The 16497-nt window shown below is 60.5% G+C and overlaps 1 protein-coding gene across 2 annotated transcripts in view; it reads right to left on the bottom strand.

The window, feature by feature from the left end:
- Window positions 1-16326, bottom strand: part of RABL6 (RAB, member RAS oncogene family like 6) — a 23504-nt gene extending 7178 nt beyond the window's left edge. Inside the window, exons 1-7 of one of the 2 annotated variants that reach the window (XM_049631789.1) lie at window positions 15957-16326; window positions 8090-8224; window positions 6347-6394; window positions 4326-4378; window positions 3308-3399; window positions 1409-1549; window positions 948-1053 (exon numbers count right to left, since the gene is read on the bottom strand). In XM_049631789.1, the coding sequence (XP_049487746.1) occupies window positions 948-1053; window positions 1409-1549; window positions 3308-3399; window positions 4326-4378; window positions 6347-6394; window positions 8090-8224; window positions 15957-16086 (705 nt within the window). In that variant the 5' untranslated portion in view covers window positions 16087-16326. The remainder of the gene's footprint in view (window positions 1-947; window positions 1054-1408; window positions 1550-3307; window positions 3400-4325; window positions 4379-6346; window positions 6395-8089; window positions 8225-15956) is intronic. The other variant, XM_049631793.1, reaches the window with a different exon arrangement.
- Window positions 16327-16497: the final 171 nt, after the last annotated feature.

Here is a 16497-nt window from a genome sequence, read left to right as displayed (position 1 = left end):
GGAGGAAGGAAGGAGGAAGGAAGGAAGGAAGGAAAAGAAGGAGGAAGGAAGGAAGGAGGAAGGAAGGGAGAAAGGGAGAGGAAGGAAGGGAGGGGGGAGAGGAAGGAAGGAAGGAAGGAAGGAAGGAAGGAAGGAGGAAGGGAGGAAGGAAGGAAGGAAGGAGGAAGGGAGGGAGGAAGGAAGGAAAGGAAGGAGGAAGGGAGGGAGGGAAGGAAGGGAGGGAGGAGAGGAAGGAAGGAGGAAGGAAGGAAGGAGGAAGGGAGGAAGGAAACGAGACAGGGCAGGCGTGCTTCCTGGACTCAGCAGGCTGCATACCAGGCATTGTGCTCGCGGTGTGTGTGGGGGTGAGACGTGGCGGGGCTCTCCCCGCAGCTACGCACCAGCGGGGGGGCCACCGCTGCCACGCGGCGGGGTCAGAGGAGCCGGGGGGGGGGGGGGGGGGGGGGGCCCCCCCCGGGGGGGGGGGGGGGGGGGGGGGCCCCCCCGGGGCGGGGGGGCCCGAGCAGGCCCGGTGAAGCCCATGGCAGGGGTCAGGGTGGGTCTAGGGGGAGAGGGGCTGGGGCACCCGCCGGCCCGCACGTCTAGTTCCTGGCTTGTTGGTCAGAGACGGCCTGACACATCTTAAGGATCCCTGCATTCTCCTGCAGCCGCATCTGTGAAAATTCTAGAAAGGCCTGGGTCTCAGGCTAGCAGCAGAGCAGAGGAAGGGGACGGAGAGGGACGGAGGGGGAGGGAGGGGGACGGAGGGGGACGGAGGGGGAGGGAGGGGGACGGAGGGGGAGGGAGCGGGCGCCACGGGGCCGCCGGCACCGGCACGGCGAGCCCTCACGGCGGCCGCATTCCAGGCAGACGGCTGTGGCTCTGCTCGGGAGGGCGGCCCTGCCCCTGCACTGGGACGGCACCTGCGGGCGGAGCGCTGCCGCTCCACCCCCGGGGGATGGACTCACCTGGAGCTGCAGGAACGGGATGTTGAAGAATTTGTGAAGGTATTTCAGGCCAAAGCTGTTTTTCATGGAGGACTCGGCGTAGCGGAAGTAGGAGGAGCCCGGGGGCCTGTGTGCAGGAGGAACAGAAGGTTCTAGAAGCTTGGTGGGGGGGGGGTGGTTCAGCCCCTCTGGAACGCGGACCACACCCGGGCCGGCCAGCCCTCCACGCCCCCGAGGGGGGCCTCACCGCATCACCCCGACACCCAGCCCCGACCCGGCCTGCCTGGTGCCAGGAAGCCACTCTGCCCTCGGCAGACCCCCTGCCAGTCACTCTCTGACCCTCGCTGCCCGCAGCAGGGCCCCTGCTGGAGCAGGGGGGAGGAGTCTGAGCCCCTTGGGACGCGGCTGGGCCTCGAGTCCGAGGAGCAGGAGGGAGGGCAGGAGGGCGTCCCAGGTGCCAGGTCTCCCGGCCACCCACCCACCTGTCCAGGTTGTCGATGAAGTCACGCACGTCGTCGGGCAGGACGACTCGGTGCTCGCCCATGTCGCGGTAGTTCCCCAGCACGCACACCGGCACGTGGGCCGGCACCTTGGGAAGCTCCCGGAGAATGTAGTTGAAGGTCCTGAGGGGGTACAGGTGAGGAGAGACGTCCTCGGGGTCAGCTGTGACACGACCACCCGCCACTTCGCCCGGAGCGCACGGAGCCGGGAGGGCCGAGCCCTCGGTCCCGCTGGTTCCCGCCTCTCTCGACCTCCTTTCCTGGGAGTCCCTCTGGTGAGGTGTCTCTGCACCCCCTGTGGGGCACGGCTGCCCCGTGGGGCCAACACGTGGTGCGAAGCGCGTCCCGACCCAGAGACCGCCACCGGGCACGATGCGGACACGCACGCCCGTGCTGACAGACTGGACTTCATTTTCCCGGGAGGCGCAGTAACTGAAACCGTCATCAAAGGACCAAGGGCATCCGCCTCCCGCCCTGGGGCCCGTCTCCGGCATTCTGTCCGAGGCCACGGGGCCCAGCGACGCGGGCCTGGCTCCGGCCCACGCGGTCCACCGAAAACGCCGCCGCCCCACGAGGGCTCAGAGGAGCCATTCTCGTTGGCCGTGGGAAGGCTCCAGACAGAGTGGCACCACCAGCAGGGTGCCGCGGCTGCTCCCGTCCGGGCTGACCTGCCCCTGCCGTCCCTGCCCCAGGCCCGCGGGCGGGCTCCTGCTGCCCCTCACACACAGCAACCCCCCCCCCCTTCCCTGCTCCCCCCAGTGGGCCTTCCTGGCCTTGGGCAAAGGCCGCGGGGAGCTTCGGGGATGCCGAGGGCCTACCCAGAGCTGCGCCCTGACAGATTCTAGGCGGGGAAACCACCTCTAGGTGCCTTGGCGGCAGGGACCACTGCGGCTCATTCGGGAGACACGCCGGCCTTCCCTGGCGCCGACCCCGGGAGAGCAGGGTGGCCGCCTCTCGCACAGGCACGTCTGTCCGTGGGGGCCACCGCCCTGCTCTGCACGCTTCCGAGGTGCGCCCGCTGCCACCCAGGGGCCTCCCATGCACGTGCTAGTGATGGGTCCCCGGCGGGAGGGACCGCATCCCCGCAGGCCGGAGGGCTGACGGGAGGCCCCATCAGATCCCTTGGGCCTGAACCCTCCGGGTTCCCGAGAGTGAAAGCTTGACCTGCGCAAGGCCGGCGCCTCCGACCGTGCGCGAACGTGCCCTCAGATAAACGCAGCGTCTGCGGATGCGTGTATAAGAGCCTGTGTCCCGAAGACGGAATCTGTGTGTGCAGCGCCCTGAGGAAAACCTGGCCGGCACCAAGTGACGCCCGTGCCAGCCTCTCGTGGCGGGATTACGTATGCGGTGATGAGAATCTCAAGGCGGAGCTAGACCCCACAGGCCATTTTCGCCAGCCCCCACCTTGGGCTGATGCAGAGGCGGGACCGGGGAGTCCGCTCGTGTCGCCCGTGTGGCCCGCTCCCACGCTCCTCCCCGCAGCCTGCTCTGTAGCGTTTCGCTGGGATTCTAGCTACGCGCCCCCTCGTGATCAAAGGATGTGGGGCGTGTCCTCGGGGAGCCCCAAACAAGCGGTCGCTCGATCCCGCCAGACGTCGCGTGGTACTTTCAGGGAAGGCCGTGGGCTGTGGGAGGTGCGCCTCCCCCGGGGCCGTGACCCCCACCCGGCCCGCCCGCCACACAGAGACGTCCAGAGACGGCTGGGCCTCCGCTTCCCGGCGGCTGAACTGCTGGAGCCCACGACGACCACGGACAGGCTCCCGTGGTCTGGCACCAGCCGCGATGCCGGCGTAACCACCGCCCGCTGGGCTGCAGGGGGAGCCCTCTGGGTGGCGAGGCCCTAGGAGCCTCGACGGCCGCTGCCGGCCAGTGCCCCCTTACCACTGCTTGGTGATGTCGAACATCATGACCACCCCGTTACAGTTCTTGTACACGTCCAGGAACTCGGCGTCCAGGGCCATCTCGGACTCCGCCTAGGGACAGGAGAGAACTGGGCGTAAGAGAGGGTGCTCCGGGCAGAGTCCCAGGGGCGAGAACCCGGTCTCCTCCTGGAAATGGCTGAACAGGACTTTCACAATCTGAAAAGACAACAGCTATTTTCGTTTTGGGAAAAAAAACCACGTAGACGAGATTATCCAGGGTGGGGGTCCGAAAACTTTGCGTCAAAAGGTCTAGTAGTGAACAGTTCAGGCTCCGGGGCCACATCAGCTCTGTCTCTGATCGGGGCCTTCTCTACCGGCCAACAGCATCCCACCCGCAGGCCTCACAGACTTCACGCCACACAGAGGGACGAGCGGGCTGGAGCAGCCGGCGCCCCGTTGCAAGGTGTACATTCCAGAACTGAGGAAGACACTTGCAAAGAACCTTCCAGAGCACACAGACAGGGCCGCGGGCTGCACGCACACAGGCTGCGGTGCTGGGGCCAGGGGCAAAGTGTCACACAAAGGGCCAGACGGACCTGGACCAGGTGGTCACTTACCCCTCCTGCCCTAGAGGGGATCAAGGAGGCTGCCTGCCAATCGTGAGACCATCTACGGGCAGGAGGACACAGAGAGCAGGGCCCTTGGGAACAACGTGAAGGCCTCCCTCGAAGGGAAGGGGTGCCGGTTTGCCCGACTTCTTTGTGTCAAGAGTGGTGGCCACAGCGAGAGCCCATTCAGAGCCACACTCGTGCCCACGTGCGCGTGGGGCCACACGGTTTGACCAGTGCACCTCGACAGCCCTCAGCTCAAACTCCCTGCAGGCCAGCAGCTTAGGCAGGCCCAGCCATCCCCAAATACAGCCGTGGGCGGCGCAGGCTCGCACGAGGAGTGGGGCCGACTGGTGCCACTGGAGCCCCGGGGAGGGTCCCAACCCCCATCTGAGCGGTGGGCCCCGTGGCCGGACACGGCCTACCCACCTCCTGGGGGTCGTTCTCCACCTTCAGGCCGTCACCTCGCCGCCTGCACTTCCCTGGTCGGAAGACAGACAAGTCACAGAGGGAACTGTGGCTCCGGGGAGGGACGCGGCTCCCCACATCCCACCCTGTGCCCGGCCCCCACCTCCAGCAGGCGCCGTACTCCACTGAGGAGGAGGCCCGGGGAGCCACGCCCCCGCAGCGGGCACTGGAGCAAACCCACCAGCGCCAGGAAGCGGCCGCCACCCTACCGAGACCTTCCTGGCAGCTGTAGCCGCCGACCCCACCAGGAGAGGCCCTGAGGGGCTCCAAGAACTTGGCCTAGACTGGAGGGACATCCGGCAGGGCTCGGGGCCGCTCAGCAAGATCGCCCTAAAGCCCCCACCCGGGCTCTGGTTCGAACTCGGGCACTTCCTTCCCGGATCGACAGAGGTCCCAGCCCTGAAAGGGCGCTGCCGGCCGGCGCAGGCTGGCACGGCCCAGCCTGCGAGGTGCGGCACTGGAGGCCAGAGAGGCTCCCTGAGCTGGTGCTGGTGCCGGCCGAGCCGGGCCCGGCCCCGAGCGGCCCCAAGGAGCTAAAGCCAACTCCAGCGGGTCCTGAGGAATAAAGAGTTCCACACCATCACCGTTATAGACTGGGCGCGTTCACACCAGCTGCTGCCTGTCCCCACAGCTTCTTTTTGACCCTCTGACCGCCTTTGGGGCCCATGGGGCGCAGCGGGCGGTCCCTGTCTGATGGCAGCTGGCCACAGTGCGCCCTCCTGGTGGCCGCTCCCGGGCCACAGGGCCGCATCCCAGCACCACCGACACTCTCGGTGAGCTTCCGCTGCCCTGGGGTACAAGGCTGCTCCCAGGTGCCCTCCCTTCTCGGGGCGCTCCAAGACTCGCCGGGCCTCGCCTCCTTGCCACTCTGCACTTCCCACCAGGCTCTCAAACCCGATGCCCTCTGCTGCTGTGCATGCTCACACCCTGTCCCACAAGCAACGGGCTGGGGTGGTGGAGGGGACCAGGCGACACGGAGCTGCAGGGATGCTGAGCACTCACCAGGGGCCCCGCGGCTTAAGCCTCCTGGCCTGCCTGGAGCTCCCGCTCACCCTCAGGCTGTCCTACAGCAGCCGGGTCGGGCCTGGGAACCTACACCCACCTAAACCCGAAGACGATGGTGAGGGGACAGGGGTGTGCACTTTCGGCACCAGAACCCAGAGCTCACAGAAGACAGACTGTCCTTTCTCGCTGAGGACACCTGTGGCTACGGCAAGCCTCCCAGGCCAGGGGTGACACCGTGCTCGGGAGCACAGGGGACACACGGGGCACCGGCACCAGGGAGGAATAGGGGCTCTTGCCCAGAAACACAGAGGAGGGAAGGAGAGGGCTCCGAAGGGGGAGCATGCCCGCCCCCCTCACCAGGCGCACTGGGGTGTGGTCCTGACAGCTGGAGCACTTCCCTGTGAGAGCACAGAGACACCACTGCCGTCAGCGACCATGGGGCAGCAGTCACGTGGGCGCATGCCCCTAGAGGGCGGCAGCTTCAGAAGCCCAGGAGCTGGTCCTCAGCTCCGGGCCCAGGGCACTACATGAGGGGCACTGCAGGAAGGGCTTCTGGAACAGCCTCGTGCGGGCATCTGGCTTTGGGGCCCACCCGCTGCCGGTCCGTGTCTGCCCCACGGCCACGTGCTCTGTCCCAGTGCGTGAAATGCGCATTTAAGCAGCAGAGGCCGAGGTCCCTACAGGTCACTGCTGTGCGTCCGCCCCACCACCCTGGATGCAGGAGGGAGCGGCCTCAGATGCAGAAACTCAGGGGAGCAGCACGAGCCCAGACCTCCTACAGCCCCTGGCTGTTCCTGGGGGCAGACCTTCTGGTCACACACTCCTGTGCCCGCCCTGCGGCTGCGGAGAACCCAGAGGTTCCCGTGACTCACACAAGGACACGCCCAAAGCGTGAGCGTGGGGGAGGGGGGACATCTGCTCCGCAGAACGGACGAAGCATCAGGAAAATGTACTTGTAATAAAGAGACAGGACTTACCTTTGTCAACTACGTCCCAGACCTCAACTTTCACGATGTCGTCAGTGGCTACGACGGGGGGATACAAAGATTAGTGCCCGACATGACCGTCGACCTTCTGGGCAGAGGGGCTTTTAGGGGCTGCCCAGGTGTCCGGGTTTGTTCCCACTCTTCAAGGGTGGGTCCCCCGCCAGGAGACACTGCGCTCCTCCCTCAGCACCTTCTCCAAGGACAGCCTCCCCGCCCCACCCCCCACGGCCTCTGTAGGAGCCGCGGCCCCTCCCCGGACGGCAGGGAGACTCATCGCTCCTTCAGGCTCCTGCTCAAGGCGCAGTGAGCAATCCTGGCCTGTCTTCAGCTGACATGCCAGCCATTTCTGGCGGGTGTCCCTGGGGCGGGCTTGTCCCTGGCCCGGGTCCACATGGCCAGGTGCTCTTTGCAGGTGCACCTGGGGAGCAGGCTCTGGGTGCTGGGTCAGGCCTCGGTGGGCCTGATGGTGCTCAGGCCCGACTCTCACCCAGCAACCGGCCTCAACTTCACTCCCCGGGACGTGGGCCCACTCTAGCTGGCCCCCCGGCATCAAGTTTCCACCCAACCCGTGGGTGGAGCTGGTCCAGGACAGGCCCCTGAGGGGAGAGGGGCCCTCGTGCAGGTCGTCGGGACACCTCTGCCAGGCTTGCTCAGAACTACTGGCCTTTCTGTGCTCTGCCTTTTCCTCACAGGGAAGAGACCCTCAGACCCTCCTTGGCGGTGCTCGACCTGGGAGGGGTGCGGGAGACCCAGGGGGCCGACCCCGCGAACGGCCAGTCCGGGCCCAGGGCCCAAGCGCAGGACGGTGGCTCGCCGCTCCACCCCGGGTTCCGAGGGGAAAAGGGGGAGGTGGGGAATTGCCACACACCTGCCCCAGGCTGAGGGGCACGGCCAGCTTCACCCCTGCTGGGAAGGGGTGCCGTGGGTGGCTGCCCTCAGGCCCCGCCAGCCCCAGCTGATGACTGGGGTGGCACCGATCCACGCAGCCGTCCTGGGACGTGGCGGGAAGCGGGAACTTCCACAAAGACCCCGTGTGTTGACAACTACATTTTTTTTTTCAACAAAAACGGATGTTTAAAATGGTTCAAAGGACTCTGGTTTCATGATTTCTGAACCCGCAAAGCCACTGCCCTGCCGCCCACGGGGCCGCCGTACTGTCCCGGGGGCAACAGCGCCTGCAGCTCAGCTGCGACCAGGGGCCTCGAGGTGCCCCGTGCTCTGTCTGTCGCGTGACCTCGACCTTGCAAAGGTGAAGGGGCGGGGCTCAAAGGGACAGAGGGGTCCTTCCTGCTGGTGGAGCGTATGTGGGCGCAGTGCCGGCTGTAACGGGAGCAGCCCCCCCGCCCCCCGGCACTCCCTGATGCGTCACATGTGGTAAACCCGGAACTGGAGCCCTCTGGTGGCCTCTAGGGTCTCAGAACCGAGTGGGTCTTGGCACAGCCCCCCACGAGGCGCCCCCACCACTGCCTCGTCTCTGTCTCTGGAGCAGCTTCCCGCGGGAGGGGATTTCGGGACAACCCAAGCACGGCTTTAACGGGTGCCCCCACTGCGGCCCTCTGCGTTCAAGGTCTCCGGGGTTTCTGTGAGGACACCACAGCCGGGGAGGCGTCTCCGAGGGACCGAGGCCTAGGGAGCCTCAACAGAAGCCCCGACCGCACAAAGGGTGCGGTACCTGGCCCCCAACTCAGGAGGGCGGACCCTCGACCCGCCCCCCTGCCCCCAGCCTGCCCTCACTTTTGTAGTTCCAGTGGATGCTGGTGACCCGGATCTCCTGCGTGGGGATGTACTCCTCCACGAACTGCTTGCCCTGCAGCCGGTGCCACAGCGCGGTCTTGCCCGTGTTCCTGTCTCCTCGGATCACAATCTTCACTGGGGGGGGGGGGGGGGGGGGGACAGATCGAGTAAACAAATCAAACCAACGGCAGACTTTAACTTCACCGACAGGAGCCCACGTGCCACCCATGTTCCTTCCACACAGAGCGTGGCCCGCGTGGCTGGCGAGCAGGGAGGAGCCCAGCGCCGGGGAGCGGCCTGGCTGGGAGACCACCCGCAAGGGGTCGGGCCCCTGCTCGGCCCGTGGACGAGACCACACCGTCCGTGTCCCGGCAGCCCGGCCCCTCTGCTCTCCCTCCCTGTCCACGACCCCGAAACATTCCCCCCCCACCGTGCTGATGGAGTCAAACCGGGCTCGGACTTCACACCTGCCGGAGAGCGGTCTCGCCTAGAGCCAGATGTCCTGGGGACCCTTGACTCACAGGGTCAGGGTCAGGGTCAGGCTGCCAGAGGGGTCGGGCGGCAGCTGATGTTCTCAGGAGGCTCCCTAGATTTTGGTAGTTTGCTCTTAACCCACTTTCTCACAGCCCTGGTATTTTTAGCACACAATTTTGTAGAGCGCCAGCACTTTCCAGGCCGCACACGTGGGGTTACGGCAGCAAGCCCGTGTTCCGTGCCGTACCGGTCCAACACGGATTTACGTGATGGCCCGTGTGCCAGGTGTGCGCACGCGGCAGTGAGCGAGCCCACAGGCAGCGAGTGCGGGGACACGAGGGGCAGGCGGGGCAGCCGTGGATGAGATGGGCAGCCCGCGCCGGGACCCCGCGATGCTCCTGGGCCCCGCGCAGGTGCCCGGCGCAGCAGTGTGGACGGCGGATGGTGCTTCACAGCCTGGGGCTGGGTGAGGCCAGCAGGGGCTTGTCCAGAGCCCTGGCCTGGCCCCACAGCCGCCGCCCGGCTTTTTTCTCCTGCAACCCGTCCTGCTCCAAGGCCCCCTGTTCTCGGACACTCACTACTCATCCCGCGAAGCGTGGTCACCACGTCAGCTCCCCCCCCCCCCCCCCCCCCCCCCCCCCCCCCGCCACCCTTCCCAGCTTCTGCCATCAGGACGTGGTAGTTGTTTTCAACTTGAAGCACCTCCAGTCAGACCAGGGGCGTTCCTCTTGCTCCCACTTTATCCCATCACCAGATGGGACACAACAAGCCATTGCCCTCAAGGCCGCGGGCAGTCTAGACGCGATTCCAGCCAGAAGCCAAACACCCGGCAGAACCGGGGAGAGCCACCAGGACGTGTCTGTGCTGTCAGCGCAGCCCTGGGGATGCCCTGGGTCCCTGTCACGAGCCTGAACACCCTGCAGGAAGCGTGTCGCTTTAGGAGAGCACCCCCCACGTTAAGGACCCACACGAGACACGCGTTCGGTGAGGGTGGGTGGACAGAGACCATGCGCAGCTCACCCGAGGGCGGGAGCACGGATGCGGAGCCCCCAGCGCGTCCCCGCGGCGGGCCAGGAGCTGGCTGTCCTTCGCTCTCCGGATGTTGCTTTTGATGGCGTCAGACTCTCACTTCGTGGTGGCGCTTTCCCTGGTCTCAGCTTCCCCGGGCAGGCTCCTTTCCAAACCTACTTGGCCTTTTTCTATGCTCTTCGGATTCCCGCTTACTTCCCGAAACCTCTTCCACTTCTTCAAACACTCTCTACGTACTGACTTTGTCACTGAGGGGCAGTCGGCACACCACACGTCGTTAGTTTCAGGCGTGCAGGGGACCCGACGCTGTATGCACCACAGAACGCTCCCGCGCTCCGCGTCGCGACCTCCCCGCTCAGAGCTGTTACGGTGCTGCTGACGTGCACGACCGGATCCCCTGAAGCCGCCAGGGCCTGCTGTCAGCCTGCCCTGCTCCCGCTGCTGTGTCTGCCGGCTTCCTGATCTCCCACCAGCAGCTCCGGTTTCTTGGAACTTTATCCCCGGAGCCTCTCCCGGGTCTGGGCTGGAGCCGCCGTCGGAAGGCACCTGTGATATTTCTGCCCGTCGTTCGGAACGCTAACAACCTGGGAAGGCCTTAAGTGAATCCTCCATTTCAGACTTTGGGACCACACGGATGATTCAGACGCAAACCCTCCTGGAGGTCACCCCCTGGGCTTGCACAGACCCGGCTTTGGGCGGGGCTCTCCTGGGAGAGGCCCCTTCTAGAATGGGTTCAGGGTTTTCCCTCCTGCCCCACGGGGACCAGCACCCAGCCAGGGTCAGGCAGGTGCCTCAGGGAGAAGGCAGCTTCAGAGCTGGCCTCCCTCCCAACATCACCCCCTTTGCTTTTAAGAAACGTGCACTAGACAGCTGCACAACCTTTATCCGAGTTCAGAACTGAGTGATGCGTCGACGTTTCCCTAAATGTTTTATTCAAACTTTTAAAATGCTTTTTGGGGGGGCGCCTGGGTGGCGCAGTCGGTTAAGCGTCCGACTTCAGCCAGGTCACGATCTCGCGGTCTGTGAGTTCGAGCCCCGCGTCAGGCTCTGGGCTGATGGCTCGGAGCCTGGAGCCTGTTTCCGATTCTGTGTCTCCCTCTCTCTCTGTCCCTCCCCCGTTCATGCTCTGTCTCTCTCTGTCCCAAAAATAAAAAAAAAAAAATAAATAAATTTAAAAAATATATATATATAAAATGCTTTTTGGGGAGCCTGGGTGGCTCAGTCGGTTGAGTGTCCGATTTCAGCTCAGGTCATGATCTCGCATTCGTGGGTTCGAGCCCCACATCGGGCTCGGTGCTGACGGCTCAGAGCCTGGGGCCTGCTTCGGGTTCTGTGTCTCCCTGTCTCTCTGCCCCTCCCCCACTCACACTCTGTCTCTCTCCTTCAAAAATAAACATTAAAAAAAAATTTTTTTTTTAAGTTTTTTAAGGGAAGGGCTGTTCAGCTTACTAACTTTATCACGCTGCCAGAAACAGAGGTTGGGCGCTGTGGTAAAGAAGGCATGAGAAGTCCATTTCCTACACATAACAGTGTCCCAACAAAGGGAGACTTCACACACACACACACACACACACACCTTTTTAAAGTAGGCTCCATGCCCAGCGCAGAGCCGAACGTGGGGCTTGAACTCATGACCCCGAGATCAAGACCCGAGCTGAGATCAAGAGTCAACGCTTAATTGACTGAGCCATCCAGGCACCCTGGGAAAATTCATTATTTTTATGTTAATTTTTTCCCTTTAGAAGGGCACGTATCTGCCCCTGCTCCACACTTGTATTTTTTCTTGTGCTGGGTGGAATTCTATATCCTAGTGGAAAGCTCAGTGAAAGAGGGGAGTCCTTGCCTTGGTCCTGATTTGAAAAGAAACGCTTCCTATGTCTCATTAGTACATACGGACGCAGGTTTTGGTAAATACTCTTGAACAGGTAAAAGAAGCTCCTTCTGTTCCTAGTTTGCTTCTTAGCAAGTGGGTTTTCTCAGGGGACCCAGCTGGCTCAGATGGTGGAGCATGTGACTCTTGATCTTGGGGTTGTGGGGTCGAGTCCTATGTTGGTGTAGAGATTACTAAAAAATAAAAATCTTTAAAAAAAGTGGGTTTTCTCTTTTTATTTTCTGTAAATCACGAATGAGCGTTGAATTTTATCAGATCTTCTTGCACCTACTGAGATTATGATGCTTTTTCTCCTTTAACCCGCTGGTAAAGCGTGGAATGTATCTTTTCTATTAATCTGTGCACTCCTGGGCAGTCCTACTTGGTCTCGATACAATGGTTTGTTATGAATATTTTGATGACTTTCTAGATCCGATTTCCTGGCTTCTCACTGGGTTATTCCCTCTGTGCTCATGGACAGGACCGGACGGTTGCCCTTTTGGTACTGTCCTCCTCTGTCTTGGCAGCAGGATTTACCAAGTGCAGGAAGCAGGCCGAGTGCCCCTGCTCTCTGTGTCTTCTCCATCAGTGTGATGCTCGGCTCTCTGATGTCAGATTTTGTATTTCTCAGGCTCGGCTTTAGGGGCCATTCTCTAGGACACTGCCCACTCTAAGTTTTTCGTTCTACTGGCGCAAAATTATTCAGAACATTTTGTATTTTAAAACCTTGCAGTTATAGTTGCGTACTCTTGATCACTCGTGACATTTGTCTTTTTTCTTTATCAATCTCTCCAGAATCTGCTTTACCAGACACACACCATATTACATTCTGGTGAACATTTCAATTGATTCTTTTAAAAAAGAGTCACTGGTTTTTGCTTTTTTCTTGGTCATTTCCTTCCTTCTCCTTTCTTGGGGCTTATTCTTTGTTTTTTTCCTAAATTTTCAAACCGTATTCCTAAGTCAGTGACCACAAGTACGTGGGGGTGTTCATGATCACTGAATTGTATTGTTTTAAATTTATTTTTATTCACTCATTCGTTCATCGAGAGACAGGGAGAGCGAGCGAGCGAGCAAGCACGGGGGAGAGGGGCAGAGGGAGAGAGAATCTTCAGCAGGCCCCATGCCCAGTGCGGAGCCTGACACGGAGCTTGATCCCACAACCCTGGGATCGCGATCTGAGCCGAAATCAAGAGTGGAACGCTCAACGGACTGAGCCATCCAGGCGCTCCCGCCCAGTAACTTAAATTTTTACCATTCATTCACATTTGCTGTGATACATCTCAAGTTAATTAATCTCTTTATCTTCCTTGTAAACAGCGCAAGGCCTTTCCAATGCTTTAACTCGGATCGGCTCGTCCCGGGCTCCATGAGGCCCTCCAGGGGTTCAGTCCCTCCTTCCACCTGGACCATGTTAGTCACCATCGCGGTGATGGCCACGACCAGCACTTGCTTGGATCTCGCCCCACATATTCACCGGTCTCGGCGCTCACCTTAGCCTTCTGAACCCCACCCCTGTGTCCCGAGCGCCGTTTCCATCGGCCCGGCGCACACCCTTGGTATTATTTCAGCGGGCGCCTGTGCACAGCAAACGGTCCAGCTCAGACTGCAAACGAGCTGAAGCACACACACTCGCGAGTAACTGCTTCCTCGGGTGAGGACCTCCCTCAGGCCGCAAACGGGACTGCTGCCTCGGTGGCGTGTGGGCTGCTCCTCTGAAGGCGGGCTGGGCTCTGGCTGCTTCCTGGACTTCGATGTTGAAACGCTCGCAGGATGTTTTTAAAACCCTGGACCGGGACTTCTTGGGAGTTTCACGTACTTCATGGATTCTGGAAAACCCTGTCTTCGTTCCCTCAAATATTGCTTCTTCCCCGTTCTTGCTAATCTTGTGTGAAACTCGTACCCCATGTGTGCTCCATTCCTGGGCCACACAACTCTCTTCCAGGCGTGAATTCTCTCCTCAGTGTGGTTATTACGCTGATTCACCTGACTGCTGGCTTCTCGCTTTTAACGGCCGTGTTTCTCATTCCTAGCTGTTCTTTTTGGTTCTTTTTCAAACATGACTTGTCTGTTCATACAGTCTTGATATGATTTTAAAGCCGTTTCCTTCTTACCCTAGAAAAGCTCTCACCCTGAAATCAGCCTTTCAGAAGGTTTTTCAGTGAGAAAGTGTTTAAGTCCATTTCTACATTCTAGCACTGAGATCCAACTGGCCAGGACTCTGGCTGTCCCAGTGTCCGGACGCTGTCTTTGTGAGGAGTGCAGTCCTGACAAGTTCCATTACGACTGGCGTTTCCTGACCTGGGAAGGTGCCCCAGTTCAAGCTTCTTCACTAAACGCGGCCAGTAAATCGTGTCCAGAGTAGAAAGGATAGACCAAGTCAGGTAACATCCTTTCTTCCACTTTGAACGCAATTAACTTTCAAACTATAATTATGGTTCAACGTCTCATTCAGGTTTGATTCTAAGTTTGATGTGTGTGCTGGGGCTCTTGCATATATGACATGAATCATTTCTATTATCACAGCAATTTAAAAGAAAACTTTGCCCTAGGAGACAAGGTTCTGTAAGAGGCAACAGATACACTTGGGAACCATCAGCCCTTGCGTGTAAATATCTTGAACCTATAGTCATCAGATTGCTGGCTGGTCTCCCCTAAATAAGGTATTTTGGAAAATAAATAAATGAAGGAAATCAAAGTTTCCAGGTTGCACACTGTTCACCTACTGGGCCAATCTCCCTCTAAATGAGATTTCTCTCCATCTCTCCACCTTTGCTGCAGTTGTAGGGAGTCACAGCCTGTCCCCCAACCACCCGAGGCTGGGTTCACCTCTCTGGAACAACTCTATGGCACCTCCCCCTTTTTCCTAACCACCCTTGCCAGGGGATGTGCCGTCAGGGAGTGCTTTTCAGAAGGTGAAAAGTTTACAGTTTCCAGCTCTGATTTCCACACAACTAGAATTAAGCTTAAAATAATACTCTAAGCAATAAAAGTAAATAAGGGAGCCAAATGGAAATTCTAAAGCTTTGCACAAATGAGTAACTCGACTTACCATTCTCTTCTCTGAATGTGACAAACACATACAAAATTGAGAGTTGAATACACCTACATCTAAAATACCTCTCTTTAAAACCTGCACAGAGGTCTTTAGGGGCCCTGGTTGGCTCAGTTGGTGAAGCATCCTACTTTGGCTCAGGTCATGATCCCGTGGTTCACAGGTTCGAGTCCCGCGTCGGGCTCTGTGCTGACAGCTCGGAGCCTGGAGCCTGTTTCAGATTCTGGGTCTCCCTCGCTCTCTCTGCCCCTCCCCCACTCATGCACCGTCTCTCAAAAATAAATAAATGTAAAGAAATTAAACCTGCACAAAGGTCTTTCTAATTAGTTTAATATTGCACGTTACCACCTCAATATGTCATCATAGGGACCAGAAAGTTCCCCTTAAAGTGGCAAAGGGGGCGGGGGTAGGGAGGAACCCAAAATCTTGTAGCAATATATGCAAATACTTGAAAGGAAAACAATTTAAAACCAGAGAACATAAAAGTCCTTTAAGTAATGCTAGGAAAAGGCCAGCCAGATGGAAAACCTTAAAAGAGGCCAAGAGGACCATCAGCCTCAGGAGCTATACATTTTACATAATTTATGACAGGACTGGAAACGTCCTGGGCTCTGAGGGCGTCTGAAAATAACTCCTCCTTCCCTCGGGGGAAGAGAAGTCTCCTACAATAAGAGTCTCTGTGCCTTCTGGAGCTTTTTCCAAATATATCCCTTACAAATGCTTCTTAAAAAAAAAAAAAGAAGAGGGGGGCAGGAACGCGTGGCGTAGATGATATTCTCTTCAAACTGAATGCGAAGTCTACAAAGAAAAATCCCAAAGCTCAAACCACCACATCCAGCTGGATCTCACCGCCCCTGGGCAGGTTGTCACGTGGTTCATTGACGGGGAGCCCATCACCCCTTCAAGCGTCACAGACCACAGAGCTCTCCCCACGTTATATAAGAATCACTCTTGGACGAGGTTATCCGGGCCAATCAGGGCACCGCAGAACGCACCGGGAACCGCCTGGACGAATTTTACCGTGCAAACGAAACGCACAGACTTCTTAACGTGCCCGTATTCCTCGGGAATGACCCACCGGTCAGAGGGGAACGCCACGGGCCCAGGCGCCCCCACTCCGGCCCCTTGGGTCCTCCAGGACCTCGTCTCCAGCCTGGCATCACCTCCCGACATCACGTCCCGAGCCCAAGTGAACACCCCTAGGGTACCTGCCACAGGTAAGGGCTCAGCACATCTCACACGGAGCAACAGGATTTGCCACATCTCCCCGCAGACCGCCAGGCCCTGGGGGCGCGACAGGGCCCTGGTCTCTGCCAAGTCCCAGTCGCCAAAGCCCGGGCCTGCGGACCCTGCGGGACAGCGCCCTCCTCCACGCGTGCCCTCGGACCCCCCTTTCCACGTCCCCTGGCAGGAACCCAACGCGCCCGGCCTGCACTCACTGTTGTACTGCACCCCTTTGGCGAAGCGCCTCTGCAGCGCCTGGTTCATGGATTGCAGCCCGGCGGGGATATTCTTGTCGCGGCCGGGAGCCTGCTCCGACCCCACCAGCTTCTTGAGCGCGGAAAACATCTTCCCGCTCCCACGTCCGAGCCCGGCGCGGCCCGCGAGCTCAGCGGCGGCGGCGACGACGGCGACCCGGCGCGGATCGCACCATGTCCCGGGTCCCGGCGGCCGGGCGCCTGCTTCGAGGGCAGCTCGGGGGCTCAGCCGCGGCGGTTCCGCTCCAGCCCCGGGGACCCCCGGCGCGGCCGCCCTCCGTCTGTCAGAACCGCCATCTTGGCGTCGGCTCGGCTGGGCGCGCGGCTACGGGGCGCCGCGAGGGCCAAGAGGGTGCGCGCATGCGCGGCGGAACGCGAGCGGAAGCGGACTTGGCCGGGCGCGCCTCTGAGGGGCGCCGCCAGTGCCCCGGTTGTGCGGCGGCCTGGGGGTGTGCGCATGCGCGGGGCAGTGGGCCGGAGGTGCGCGCGGAGCCACGTCAGC

The sequence above is a fragment of the Panthera uncia genome, chromosome D4 (genome assembly GCF_023721935.1).
Source record: "Panthera uncia isolate 11264 chromosome D4, Puncia_PCG_1.0, whole genome shotgun sequence".
NCBI lineage: Eukaryota > Metazoa > Chordata > Mammalia > Carnivora > Felidae > Panthera > Panthera uncia.
Note: the sequence above shows the minus strand (reverse complement) of the source record. Positions and strands in the feature narration are given on the sequence as shown.